Source organism: Papaver somniferum, unplaced genomic scaffold (genome assembly GCF_003573695.1).
Source record: "Papaver somniferum cultivar HN1 unplaced genomic scaffold, ASM357369v1 unplaced-scaffold_18, whole genome shotgun sequence".
NCBI lineage: Eukaryota > Viridiplantae > Streptophyta > Magnoliopsida > Ranunculales > Papaveraceae > Papaver > Papaver somniferum.
In genome coordinates, this window is record NW_020627707.1 from 1,700,185 (window position 1) to 1,715,105 (window position 14,921).

Genomic DNA, 14,921 nt, shown 5'->3' on the forward strand with positions numbered 1-14,921 from the left:
TTTGAATTGTCAAGGTGCCATGAGATCCTTGACAATTCCAAGCTGAGAAATTCATGATGATGGCGATTGTTGGTCAGGGACAACGACTCGCAGTGGTGTCACATTAGCAATGATTTCAGTCTCTTCATACAGAGAGAGATGCCATGCTAGAGTAGAAGTTCTTGGTGTTGCAGATGGTGGTGTAGAGGTATTAGGGTTTGCCGGTGCAGGTGTTGTGGTAGCTTGTTGAGTTGAACTCCCAATATACATGGTTGGTGCAGGTGTTGTGGTAGCTTGTTGAGTTGAACGCCCAATATACATGGTTGATCTTGGATTTCTGGTACGTTGCGTTGGGACTTCAAACTGAGGTTGTGGAAATCTCTATGAAGCATTTTCAAGATTTGAGAGTGCACGGATCTTCTGAACTTTAGGTGCTGGTGGTTGAGCTGCAAAATCTGGAGTTGGTGGGAGAAGGAGATGGACTGGTGGGCTTTTACTTTGTGTATGGGCTTTCCTTGTATATGTTCGCAGCGACTGTTCTGGTGTTGGGCTCACAGTTTCTGAAGGAGCGGCATTGTTAGTGTGAATAGGTTGGCTCAACGGCTCCTCGGATTGTGCTGGTTTTGTCGGAGTCACAGCCACAGGGGTCTGTGTATCTGTAGTGTCATCATGTAAAGCAGTAATTACTTTAACACGTGGAAGTCCATCCACCACAGAAACATTGATGTCCACCTGACCACCGTCTTTCTGCAAAAAACTGTTCAAAAGCCTGACATAGTTAATGGTAAAGAAATTGGTGAGAGGTAGAGGAATACTCCGGGATGGCCCACTAGGTGCTGCAAAATGAGCCGGTTGAGTCGGGTTAAAAGCTTGGGTATCACCGGCAGGTCTAGGTGCGGGTGTTTGGATAGGAGTGGGTAAAGGCCCATGGAAAGATGGGCCTCCAAAGTGGATATGGGTAGGTGGATGGCGACCCGGTTCTTCAGCTTGTTATGTAGTGATCAACGTGTCAGCAGGGACATTCCCTATGAACATAAAAGCAAGGCTGTCAGGATCAGGTACGGGGATAACAGGCGCCTTACCTTTGTCAGACTGACGAGCCGGAAAACGTGGGACCGGGTTCCAAGATAGTCCTTGCCGAGTCATCTCCATACCCAGGTGAGTTGGTAACGAGTTGTAGTCTGTTCTGGTTTCAGTGTTAGTGGTGGTGGTTGTAATCATTGGAGGTGTATGTAGTGGTGGGGTTTGGTGGAAGGCTATGGATGGTGGTGGAAGTGTGGTTGATGATGGCGGTCCGGTGGTTACGGGATGAGGTGGTGTGGTGGTTGGTGGTTGTTGAAGAACAGGTTTGGGTTCACCTTGGATGGTGGAGCATGATTGCTGGGTGGATCCTTTTGGAAAAAAAAAATTGCTCTAGCGCTGCTAGATCATCTTCGATCTAGCAGCACCTTGGCCAACCATTTAGCATTTTTTTTCTACTCAACTAACTTGGGGTTTAACCATAGTTACCTTCTCAAATTTATTGGGAACATCGTTCACCTGCCGTTACAAATGATTATACCAAAAATGAGAGAGTTGTTTTGAAAGTTAGATAAAAGTATTCTTGTTTGTACACAAATTGCAGTCACATAATGGAGTATTTGAAATATGATCAAGGAAAAGTATTGTGGAGAGTATAATCTCATATACAAATGATCATTTGAAACAAGTAGAATGATAATAATGAGAGATTCCTATTAGTATGAGACAGTTATGAAAATTTCCAACAAATGTCGGCATGTTTTTTTGGTTGAAATACTATGTCGGCACCAAGTTTTTTCAGCTGGAAAAATGGTGGATTCAAAGAAAAAAAATCAAATTTTCAACCTCTTAGCAACAATTCTCTCTTCACAATCATCCTTCATTTTCACCAAAAAAAAGTTCCCTCTCAAATATTTTTTTCCCTCCTTCTACTCTCACCTCACTCATCCAAATTCAAATAAAAACCTCTCTCACTCTCTCTACGAACCTCATATTATAAAATCGGACCTCTCAGATCTAATCTAAAAAAATTTAAAATTAAAAACAAAATTTTATAATTTCATATCAGAAATGTTAATTAAAAGAAAACTTTAGTTTAGTCTTATAAAAACCCTAGAAAAAAATTTAAACGAAATTTAATCTCAACAACGTTAAACTAATAACTCTAGATCTAAATTAGTGATAAGAGAAGATGAAACTTACCTTCATAATCATTTTTGCCGACGAAAATCGTTCAACTGTTGATGATGATGTTGATCATGTTTTCAGCACTAATTTCCCGCAGATCTTCAAGAACATGTGTCGTTGATGATAGTTTTTAGGTTCTCCGTGCTTGTTTTGAATTAAATTTTGTACTAGCCAGTATTAGGCTTAAGACGACAGAACTAAAGTGACCAAAATTAACATGGGATTAAACGTTAATTTCTGCATCCCATTTGATAGTTCCCATTGTGTGTGTGGGGGTGGCTGAATCCGTCCCATATGGACCCATCCCACCCACCCGATTAATTTCTGCATCCCATTTGGCAGTTCTCATTAGGGGTGGGGGTAGGGGGGGAGGAATCCGTCCCATATGGACCCCATCCCACCCACCCGATTGGAACTTGGAACGAGGAACATGCCAGGGATGGGAAAAAAACCGACAATAGGGCTGGGTGAGATTGGCTATCCTGCCCCATTGGCGTCGAATCCCAGCGTTTATCCAATAAGTGACGGAACCATAAAATGAATGTTGGGGTGGCTTGAAAACAAGGCTTGACTTGGGCAGGCTTAAGCCTATTATTTAGGCTTGATTTTTGTAACCACACACAATTGCACTACAAAATATAATTATTTTTTTTGATTTTGGGCTGGCTTCAGCTCAAGTCACTACATAGATCCACCCCTGATCCGGTGCATACACACGACCGGATTGAAACGAAAGTAGTTGCCATGGAGGATATTTTCTGGAGAAGAGTTCAAATTTATGCCATGGACGTGGGTCATGCACGCCGTGTTCACCGGGGCAGACAACACTGTCCCGATCAAAATCTTATACACGGAGGTCCTAATTGAATAAATTTAGAACGGGTTAGTTCTTTCTTTGACGATTCAGTCCAAATCGAATTTCTTCGCCGACAAAAATAGCCTTCCAGTGAAATCCCGAGTAATCATTCACTTACCTAATCTTCTCAAACGACAAACAGTTGATGAAAGAAGAACACCGAAGGCATCATCATTTACTCTTTTCATCTTGGATGGAGATTTTTTCGATTATCTTCCTCATCTCTATCTCTCAAATCGGAAGGTAAGGGTTTCAGTTTATTTTTACTTTTGTTTCTTCTCTTCTTCATCTCCATCTAGATCTGAGTTTAAAATTAGTTTCAAAATTTCAATATAGGTTTTCATTTTAATTTCGTTTTTGATATTGTAGCTGTCGAAAAGGAGGAAACTCTAGGGGTGATGAAACCAGACGGAATTTCAGGTAACTATATAGAAACAATCAAGGTGATAATTCTTGAATCTACTTTCAGTATAGTTCAGTTGTAATCTCTTTTTAACGAGATTCTTGAACAACCTTACCAAATACTGTTTTGATTCCTCTAAAAATCGTTCATAGTCTCAAAAACCATTTATATCAGTGCTTAAGAGAGATTTTTGCAACATCTGGGTTATGGGAACCAGGAGAGATTTGTACTTTACTTGAACAATATATATCTCTTACATGTTATAGAACTAGGTCTATCTTCAAAGTGCCCATTTGGAAGATAATGTGCAAGTAACAGAAACAATTGTAAAATCAATAAAACTATGGAAATAATAAATCTAGTAGAGATGTTCACAAAATAAAATCTAAATTTATTCAGCTAACGAGAAGTAGTTAGCTGCAAATGAAGGAGTAATGTTGCCCAAGAAAAGTGCGGAACATACAAATATGTAGAGAAATGTTGATGAGAATGATTCCATTTTTCTATCTATTTACTGTTGTTAGTTACAAATATTAGCTATAAGCTTTACTAAAAACAGGAACGAGATTAATTTGAATCAGATGTGTGTACACGGCATGAGAAATGAGCTTCTGAATATGTTATCTTTATAGTACACTGCTAATTAAGTCGAGCTGTCATGCATGTACACTTCGAAAGATTGACTTTTCAGAAATAATAAAAAATCAATCGAGAAGACAAGATCACGTTTGATACCCACACAAATATCCCAAACTAGAGTTGGTTTATGGTTTGATAGATTCATCCGCAGTAATCAATTAATCATTAATATTGGCTGTTTTGCAAGTAAGAACAATTTTCTGTCACTAGGTGTTGATTTAGCGCGTAGTCCACGACACGTGAACTATTATATGTCTGCTTAAAGGATTAAACGTTAAACACAAAACTGTAGAAGTATTTTACTTCTTTTACGTTTCAAAAATGCATATGGAAAACTATATATTGTTGTCATTTAACTAATTTTAGAGATCCACTCGTATTTGGCGATACGGAACCATTTGTAGGAAAAAAAATAGTATTTTGAGTAGAAGGATTACTGGAGTTTCTCTCACAAAAATTCTCAAGCCTAGACTATAAGCATTTTGAGAGCGGTCCTTAGATGATATATTACCATATATCTCAATTTGATTCTCTCTTGTGCTAGCCTGGGCACTTGTTTTGACTAATAACTAGGTTTTTCAGTTTGGTTAGTGTTTAAAGTCTTTCTATGTTGATTAGCTTTTGGTTTTGATATCAATGAAGATCAGATTGGAGTTCATTTTTATAGGTTTAGTTTATATTGGTGGAATAGGATAAGGTTTTGGGTATTTGATTATTCATTTGTTGTTGTTGCTTTCAAATGATAGTTTGAGGGTTCTTATCTGATATTTGTTGCTTTTTTTTAGCAGTGCATGGTTTGTAGAGATGCCGATTTAGCTTGACATTGTCTCTTGGCAGTTAGGTTACCATCCTTCTGTAAGTGTACATATTGGTGCACATGTATTGCAAGTGTACATTTTGGTGCACCTGTAGTACAAGTGTACATATTGGTGCACCTATGATATGGTGATTTAGAGGAGGATGTGAAGTGGATTGAGCCTGCAACAAATATGTATTTATCTTTTTTTGTAATTTGTGTTTTTTGGTTACTTATGTTTTAGGTTTGATCCTTTTTTTTTTCCAGGGAAAGTTTGCTTTACCGAATGAATATGTTTATTTGATTTCTGCAGGCTCTTACCGGTGGTCCATTAGTACAAGCCCGTAATTTTGCTGTGATGACCGGCGTTAACGCTGATATATCTTGTGTTATGAAAAGAATTAGAGGAAAATAGGATGTTCAAAATAGGTAAACAACCTATTAACCCACTATTAACCTAATTTTTGAACTGATTAAAAACTAGGAAAACAAATGTTTTTGTCTGGAATATTATCACGTATTGGAATTTAGGTGGACTTCGATTAGACCAGATTGAGAAGTCTCGTAGGTGTTTAAAAGACGATAACATTAGAGTTTTACAAGCGATTGATTTAGACATCCAATATATAAAATAGACACACTGAATTCATTTAAAGTATTTCTGTGTTGCCCAATGTTATACCAAGTTATTGGTAACTGGATGATGCTCGTTGTTGAAAATCATTGGGGGATCCATGATTTGGTAGTGATCGGCAGTTAAACTGGGTTTATTTATTTTTCTTCTTGAGAAAATATAAATGTGGGTCATCATTCTTGAAACACTTAATTGAATGAAAGGATACATTGTGTAGCATGGTGGCAGCTTTTGGGTGGTCCTGATATGGCAACCAACGCAGTCACATCGGGGGTATTCTTTGCGCTTGTCCAAGGTGAGAAAATGTGGGAAGGAGTTTAGTTATCTTTTTTGTACCAAGCTACAGTCTGAACTCTGGATGTTTACTCCTTTCATTATATCTGAGGCAGAATAGTACCTCGTACCATACCTCTTGGTCAGAGTAGTTTAACTGTTTAAGTCTGCATAGTACTTGAGGCTTCCATGCACTAGCACTAGCACTGTATCCAATGAGGCTCAGAAAAAATAAAATGAGATATGAATAGCTCCAGCCTTCATTTTCTGCACTAGCACTGTATCTAACACTCTAGATGTAGAGTGTTTATTATCATTTCATTGATTTTCGAGTTAATCAATAATGCATCCGTGATTCAATGTTGACTGATTGGTCCATAAAAATTATTTCAGGGTGAGGAACTGAAGAAACAGATTGGTGTATTAGCATATGTAGAATGCAGTTCTAAGAACCAACAGAAACCCTATAAATATACTACATTTTCTCTATCATTTGTCGTGGCCTGAAAAATTCAAGTAATTTCTGTATGAGAAGTAGCATGTTTATGGGTAAAGTAGCCTGGTGTACAAACTGGTGCACCAACCTATTTCCTATGAGAAGTAGCGTGTTTTGGGTACGAATATTTGATTCATGAATATTTGTAGGTGTGTACATGCTTGTGCACCAATGTATTTTCCATGAAAAAACTAGGTCCGAATGAACGATTTCATGCATGTCTTATAGGTGTGTACAAACTAGTGCACATGTGAAAATAATGACTTCCATAAGTTAACAATTCATAACTCAGGGAGTTAGTAACTCTTACAACAAGAAGAGTAGAGCCATCTAGTGCCGGGCCTTTGTCAAGGATCCTGACATTAGATTTATCTACTTCTAGATCATTGAGAATACAAGAAGGAGGATTGTTGCTCCATTCAAAATCAGTTCTAAAGTTCTTAGCCTCTTTGGCTAGAGTATCAGCTACCCTGTTTGCTGTTCTAGGTCTAAAATAAAAACCTTTAAAGTTGTTACAAAAAGAAAATTCTTGCCTAACTTCATCCATAATAGTTTGGTTTTTCCATGTGATTTGAGATAATTCTCCATTCAGATAGTCAATAAGATTCTTGCAATCGCCCTCCACACTAAAGTCTGACATATTCTTTGTTCGAGTCCATTTTGCTGCATGAAGAAATCCTAAAGCTTCCGCTTCTCCTGGTGAAGTTGCTGAGATAGGTCCTGCTCTTCCATGCTTGAAACCACCTGCATCATTTCGAAAGATTATAGCATAACCTGCTGGGACACTACTTGAGATCCAAGCAGCATCCAAATTTAGTGTGTTATGGCCAGGTGCCGGAAATTGCCATTTGTTGTTCCTATTTTTTCCTATCATTGAGTCTTTTTTGTGAACTAGGTATTTTCCCTTATGCCAGTAAGCTAAGTGTCTCTGTATTTCTAGTATGCACATAGTTATACATATATATGTTGATTTTTTTGTTAGTATGCATGATTTTATGGATTTTTACAGACACTGGTGTAAATTAAAAAAATTGAAAAATGAAAATTATATATTCATATGGGTATTCTTTTTGCAGATCTCATGGGTACTCATTTTGCAGATCTCGGAAAGAACGTTCCGAATTATAAAGTTTGCGAATTTCGGACGAACGGTTCGAAAGATAAATTGTTTTCTAATTATTTTTATACTCCCTCCGTCCTAGTTTAGATGCCAAAATTGGGGATTTTTTTTGTCCTAGAATACTTGCTCTACTTTATATTTTTCCACCTTTTGTCCTGATTTGCCCCTAACTTGGAATCAAAGCATAACATGGAGAATTGTGTATTTCATTTTCAAGACACTTTTAAATACTTTTCTCTGATTTGAATTTTTCCAACTAAACAACAAAAACCTAGACAACTAAAAATTAGGAACATTAAATACTAACCTAGGGTAAATGTGGAAAAAACTATTCTCTTTGATCTTTGTGCAAAATACTATTTTGGCATCTAAACTAGGACGGAGGGAGTATTATTTAAAATTGTGACATCATCATTAGTCAGTTTGGACTAAACCGTAAATATTTTGGAGTAAATTATAAATCCGAAAGGTTATTTGTGTGTTTTTCATATTTTAAATAATTTTTGGATTAAATCGTACCTATCTGGATGGACTAATCTGTCCTTTTTAACGCGTTTTTGGACTAAACCGTTTTTTCCCTACAACCGCTTGTGACATATTTACTTTTTATGATTGGCTCTCTGGCTATTATATTTTTGGGTATTTGGGATATCTACACTTTCCAAGATGGAAATTTTGAGATGCCTGCAAAATTGTGGGGAATGACCTCTCTGACCTATTTAGCAGATTTGAAAAGGTGTGCAATAAATTAAAATTGAGATGGAAATTTTTTGTACTGCTCTCATAAAATTGCACACCTCACACAGGGTTTTGCTCCTCTCTCTCTATCCGAATTTTATCTCAATGTTTGAAAAGGATATAAGGGCGTCCCTTCGTTTCCCTACGTGAATTAACGGGTGAACTAGGGGAGGGATTTGAGTTGGCTGGGCGGGTTATAAGGCTTGGTCGAGGCAGACCCAAGCTAGAAATTTTTTGTCCAGATTGCCCATCGAATCCGTGGAACTCATTAAAGTACTGCCCAAGTTCGCCCAAATTATGTTCCTCGGGTTTCTCGGATTGGCCCAACTTTCACTAGACATATGAGTTTGTTAAAATGGTAATAACTAATAACAAACTTTAATAATAATAAGATTTAATTGCATCATTTATCTTAAATTTCCAAATAGATGAAGATTATTTACAATAATATAATTTTTTTCATATTGAATAATTAATGAGAATGGTTTCGAGATGACTTTGTTCATGACATTGTTGTTGACATTTGCTACAAGGCTAGTGTACCTGCCCGCAAGGAAGTCTTTCTTGGGTTTCTGTCAGATGACGACAAAAGCTTACGGCATGCTGATATTCTCGTCCTTAACGGGGAAAATGGTCAAGATGTGTGCATGGATGTTACAGGTGTCTCTCCTTTCATGGGTTATGGTATTCGCTCTTTCATTCCAGGCAGGGCTATCTCTAGTGCTGTTTCGCGTAAATGCATTAAATACTTGGACAAGTGTGTCTCTCATGGATATGATCTGGGCGTTCTAGCTTTCTCTACCTTAGGGGAACTTGGAGAAGATACTTTATGCTTTTTCAAGCGTCTGAAGAATTGTTTAGCTAACAACGACGCAAGTAGTGGTTTTGGTAGTTTCATTTTTCATAGGCTAGGCATTGCTATTCAAAAAGGTGTTGGAGCCCAACTTGTTATTAGGTTGCCGCTCATAGCTTTGTAATCGTCGAATTTTTATAGTTATTATTTTGGAAAAAAAATAATATTAATGAAACGGATATAATTTATATTTTCATTATTAGATTTGAAGATACTATCTAAAACTACTCTAAATAGGTAATAATATCAATTATAAAAATAGTTTTATATAACTATATATCACAGTTCTTCGAGTTGGGCGGGTTGCTTAGATTAGAAATATTTGTGTCCATCCTTGCCAAAATTTAACTCGGCTTTATAAAATTTATGCCCAAATCTATCCAAAATTTTGAAATACGTTGCCCATTTCTGCCCAACGTTCCGGTTGAGCATGGATTGAGTGGATTAACCCAACCCAAGTCCCACCCCTAGGGTGAACATGGTATTCTTTCTTACCCAGATCTAGAATAATGTGGAAAAGGTCCAACTAGCTCGCTCATTCAAGGGTATGTCCACCATTGATTATCCGGATGCTATTATTAAACTTAGAGAATAATAGTTCATCCAGTATATACGTTAGGACTGGATTGATATATATACAAGTAGTTGATGGAGCCATGGACGTGGTCCCACGCCGTGTCCACCGGGGCAGACAACCAATTCCACCGTCCCGATCAAAATCTTGATTGGTTGAGAAGATTTAAGTGTGCGTGGTTGATAGGATTTTTCCACGTAGAAAATTTTCATTAGGTTTTGTTTTTTATGTTTCTTTTCTAAGTCTTAATCGACGCTAATCTACTTGCATCTAGCTATGATGAGATATTCCCATGCAAAAAACTTCCATGATATTTGTTTGTTCTTATATCAATTTCGTATTCTTTTCATTTTTCTCAAGTCTTTCTCCAAGACTGCAACAGTTTGCGTGTAGGAAAATGTGTGGGTATGAATCTCTCCGTATTTTATACTCTCACTGACTATATATATATGAACACTCTTGATGAACTGAGAGAAATATATCATCCAGCTATTTTCTAAATATCAATGGAGTTTAATTATAAGACGAGCTTCGTGTTGTTCACCCTTCTTTCATTCTGGAATATCCTACCTACATCCCAATCTATCATCGCCGAAACTGATCGACTAGCTTTACTTGCATTCAAAGACAAGATAACCGATGACCCATTGGGAGTACTAAATTCATGGAATGCATCGTCTCATTGCAGCAATTGGACAGGAATTACATGCAGTCGTCGGCATCCAAGCAGGGTCACTAGGTTGGTTCTGAGCTCTATGAGTTTGGTAGGTTCTATATCTCCGTACATTGGCAATCTTTCATTCTTAAGAGTTTTATTCCTGTATGACAACCATTTCAGAGGCGAAATTCCACAAGAAGTTGGTCATTTATCTCGCCTTCAAACTTTTGTTGTGGCAAATAATACACTTGCAGGGAAAATTCCTAGGAATCTATCCTCTTGTAAAGATCTCGAAGTTTTTTCATTATCAAGGAATGATTTGGTAGGAGGAATACCTACCGAGCTCGGTTCCCTATTTAAGCTTCAAAATTTGTTGCTCTCCGCCAACCGCCTAGAAGGAACCATCCCGGTTTCACTATCAAACCTTTCGGTTCTCACTGCATTTCATTTAGCGCTCAACAATTTACACGGTTACATTCCATCCGAGCTTGGCCAGTTATCAAGATTAACTATTTTTACAGTCTCATCAAATAACTTGTCAGGAACCATTCCACCCCAACTTTTTGATATCTCTCTGATCACTGTTTTTTCTGTAAGCGGCAATAAATTCCACGGAACCATTCCACCCGACATCGGGACTACTCTCCCAAATCTCGAACTCCTTTCTTTAGATGGAAATAGATTTTCTGGTGTGCTACCTAATTCCATATCCAATCTTTCTAGACTGTCTAAATTAGGTCTCTCCGATAATCAGTTCACTGGGTCTGTACCTTCTAATTTGGGTAACTTGAAAAATCTCACTGTTTTAAATATTGAGAAAAATTATCTTGGAAGAGAGGAAGTAGATAACCTTAGCTTTCTTAACTCATTACCGAATTGCAGTAAATTAGCGATTCTTTCCATTTATGACAACCATTTTTCAGGGCAACTACCGGTTTCCATAGCTAACCTCTCGACAAAGCTTAGGGGACTGTATGTGGGGAAAAACAATATATTTGGTGAAATTCATCCTGGAATTGAGAACCTTATCAACTTAAATGTATTAGGCATGCAGGGTAACCAGCTAACCGGAAGTATTCCTGTTTTTGTTGGAAAACTTCCTAATTTAATATACTTTTCGCTGTCGGATAACCAACTCTCTGGAAAAATTCCGTCCAACATTTGCAACAACACTCAGTTGAGCAAAATTGATTTTAGTATCAATAGACTGCAAGGTGGAATTCCACCAAATTTTGGCAACTGTCAGAAAATGATGGTACTGGAACTTGCACAAAATCAGCTTACCGGCCCAATACCTAAAGAACTGATTGGTCTTTCTTCAATAACTGGTGGGGTGGATTTATCGGGAAATCAGTTAACTGGTTATTTGCCATCAGAGGTTGGTAACTTGGAGAGGATTGTCGACCTTCGCTTATCTAATAATCGATTATCAGGGAAACTCCCAGATTCTTTAGGGAAATGTATTGGTTTGGAAGGACTTTCCCTGGATGGTAACTTATTCGAATGGGTCATTCCTCCATCCTTGAAAAATCTAAAGGGACTCCAAAAGTTAGATATGTCAGGTAATAATTTTTCTGGACAAATTCCGGGGTATTTGGAGTCCTTTGCTTCCCTCGGATATCTGAATCTGTCTTCCAATGACTTTGAAGGTGAAGTACCGAAACAAGGGATTTTCAAGAATATACGTGCATTTTCAGTCCTCGGAAATGACAAGCTCTGTGGAGGAATTCCGCTACTTCATCTGCCGAGTTGCCCGAGACCTAGCTTTGAAAAAGCAAGTAAGCGATCCCCTCTCAAGAGATTGCTGCTAATAATATTCGGAGTTGTTGTCTGTGTTATTCTTATGGGTTCCTTTCTCATATGGTTCTGGAGGAGAAAAGCAACAAAGAAAACTTTGTCACCTTTAAACAATCCTTTGGATAATATGTTTCAAAAGGTCTCGTACAAAGAACTTCTCAAAGCGACAAACGGATTTTCGGTAGAAAATTTAGTTGGAGTTGGAAGCTACGGATCTGTTTACAAAGGATTGTTATCGCTGAGCCATGAGGTAACAACAGTTGTTGCAGTGAAAGTACTGGACCTTCAAAGGCGGGGAGCTTCAAAAAGTTTCATGGCGGAATGTGAAGCAATGAGATGTATTCGGCATCGAAATCTCGTGAAGATGTTGACATCATGTTCTTCTATTGATTTTAAAGGAGATGAATTCAAAGCTCTTGTTTCCGAGTTCATGCCAAATGGGAGTCTTGAGGAGTGGTTACACCCAACACCAAATGACGTACAATCATCCTGGAGACCATTAACTTTTATGGAGAGACTAAATGTAGCCATTGATGTTGCTTCTGCTTTAGATTATCTTCATCATCGTTGTCAGACACCTATAGTTCACTGTGATCTGAAGCCAGGCAATGTTTTACTTGATAATGACATGAACAGTCGTGTTGGTGACTTCGGATTAGCGAAGTTTCTTGGTGGAGTCATCATCAATGTTGAATCTGGACATCATACCGCCAGTACTTCAGTTGGGATAAGGGGCTCGGTTGGTTATGCTGCTCCAGGTAAAAGATTCTTCTCACTCTGACAAACCTGTAAAAATAATAGTATTGAAAACCATTAAACATATAATCCATTGTCTTTTTACTGGCATGCAGAGTATGGAATGGGTAGAGACATATCGACTTATGGAGATGTCTACAGTTACGGGATCATGGTGGTAGAGATTTTTACTGGAAAGGGACCTACGGATGACATATTCACAGATGGTTTGAGCCTTCATACCTTTGCTAAGACAGCTCTTCTTCAAGATCATGTAATAGAAATTGTTGATCCTACACTGCCTGGTCATGTTCGTCTCGAAGATGATAACAACTCCAGAGATCTTATCAATGTCGAGAATGAGACCAAATTATGCGAGGCTTTGGTGAGGATTTTCAATCTTGGCGTTATGTGTTCAGTTGAATCACCCAAAGAACGGATGGAAATGGCACAGGTCGTGAAAGAGTTGCAATCAATCAAGAAAGCATATCTCTCCAGGCTTTAGCAAACATTACGGCTGTCCTACTATAAGTATGGGGGTTAGAAAGATTTTTTTTTAAGAAATGCATTAGCCTTTTTATATTGTCACTAGATTTTTCGAAACGTTTTATATTTAAAATTGAAATCTAAATAGCAAATTTACACAAGTCGATCAAGGTGGGTTGATGAAGATTAAGCACATATGTGACCATGAAGGACAAGATGATGTGTTTATCAGAAATGTAATATCCTAGTCGTATACGAAACAAAATATACGTGGTTTTGTGCTCATAATCTCTTGGTGATTAATCACATTATCATACCATGATGTTGGTTGGTATATGTTAACATGACGTGTGGCTTATGGCAAAGTTTTCCTGAATAACTTCACTCCTACCCAGCATAGAAAATATGATACTGAAAAAGCGGGGTCTAACAACACCACCCAATATTTCGCTTAGCAATTAGTATGGACTAACTCCGAAATACTTTGCTAGAAAATCAACTAGACTATCAGACTCAATCTAGACAAAAGTATCTCAAAGAGTTAATATCTCTCTCTTGTTTTTGATGTTACTCAAGCTAATAGAAATCAGCGAGTCCTCATCAAACGCAAGGAATACTTGGACGGTACCAAAGACCAATGTCCAAGGATCAATCAATATCAATAAACAACCAAAGGTCGGATTTCCAATTGATGATCACAAACGCACAACCTGTATTATTTCAATTATAAAGATAAACAATATAATGCGGAAATGAAATAACACAGACATCAGAAGTTTTGTTAACGAGGAAACTGCAAATGCAGAAAAACCCCGGGACCTAGTCCAGATTGGATACACACTGTATTAAGCCGCTACAGACACTAGCCTACTCCAAGATAACTTCGGACTGGACTATAGTTGAACCCCAATCAGTCTCCCACTAATTCAAGGTACAGTTGTACTCCTACGCCTCTGATCCCAGCAGGATACTGCGCACTTGATTCCCTTAGCTGATCTCACCCACACCTAAGAGTTGCTGCAATCCAAAATTGCAGACTTGATAATAAACAAATCTGTCTCACACAGAAAAGTCTATCAAAGGATAAATATGTCTCCCACAGAAAAATCCTAGGTTTTGATCAGTCTTAAGATATAAAATCAAGGTGAATGGGAACCAATTGATAATCCGATCTTATATTCCCGAAGAACGGCCTAGATTAATCAATCACCTCTCAACAATCCTTCTTGACTACACAAGCGGTTTGTCTAGGAATCACAAACAGTGAGAAGAAGATGTTTGTGACTTCTTTATCTTTCCTATCGGAGAACTCTCACGATCTCAATCCAATCAAAGATTGTACTCGTACGATAGAAGATGCAAGATCAGATCACAAAACTACGATAAAAGTAGTATTGATCTGGCTTCACAATCCCAATGAAGTCTTTAACTCGTTAACCTGGTTTTAGAGAAGAAAACCAAAGGTTAAAGGATAATCGAATCTAGCGAGCGCACTAGTATCACACAGACGTGTGGGGATTAGTTTTGCCCAATGCTAGATGTCTCTTTTATACATCCTTCAAATCAGGGTTTTGCCTTAGTAACAAAGCAATCCATATTCATCGTTAGATGAAAACCTGATTTAGATTCAAGCTAATTTTTCTCAACCGTTAGATCGAAAACTTAGCTTGTCACAC

The 14,921-nt window shown here is 37.9% G+C and overlaps 1 protein-coding gene and 1 long non-coding RNA gene across 2 annotated transcripts; both read left to right on the forward strand.

Annotated features, from left to right (window-relative positions):
* Positions 1-3,036: 3,036 nt before the first annotated feature.
* Positions 3,037-6,498, forward strand: LOC113337843. Its single transcript, XR_003354449.1, has 4 exons — positions 3,037-3,286; positions 3,413-3,463; positions 5,733-5,810; positions 6,182-6,498. It is a non-coding gene; the product is annotated as an uncharacterized LOC113337843 (long non-coding RNA).
* A 3,577-nt stretch (positions 6,499-10,075) lies between these two features.
* LOC113337818 (probable LRR receptor-like serine/threonine-protein kinase At3g47570) lies at positions 10,076-13,513 on the forward strand. Its single transcript, XM_026583400.1, has 2 exons — positions 10,076-12,782; positions 12,876-13,513. Exons 1-2 carry the CDS (start codon positions 10,076-10,078, stop codon positions 13,262-13,264), a joined length of 3,096 nt encoding a protein of 1,031 aa, XP_026439185.1. The 3' UTR covers positions 13,265-13,513.
* Positions 13,514-14,921: the final 1,408 nt, after the last annotated feature.

What these genes read in the sequence shown, in the direction of transcription:
- LOC113337818 (XM_026583400.1), top strand. Translation starts at nt 10,076, where the DNA reads ATGGAGTTTAATTATAAGACGAGCTTCGTGTTGTTCACCCTTCTTTCA. An exon ending in GGTTGGTTATGCTGCTCCAG is followed by an intron (nt 12,783 to 12,875) that starts GTAAAAGATTCT and finishes ACTGGCATGCAG; the next exon opens with AGTATGGAATGGGTAGAGAC.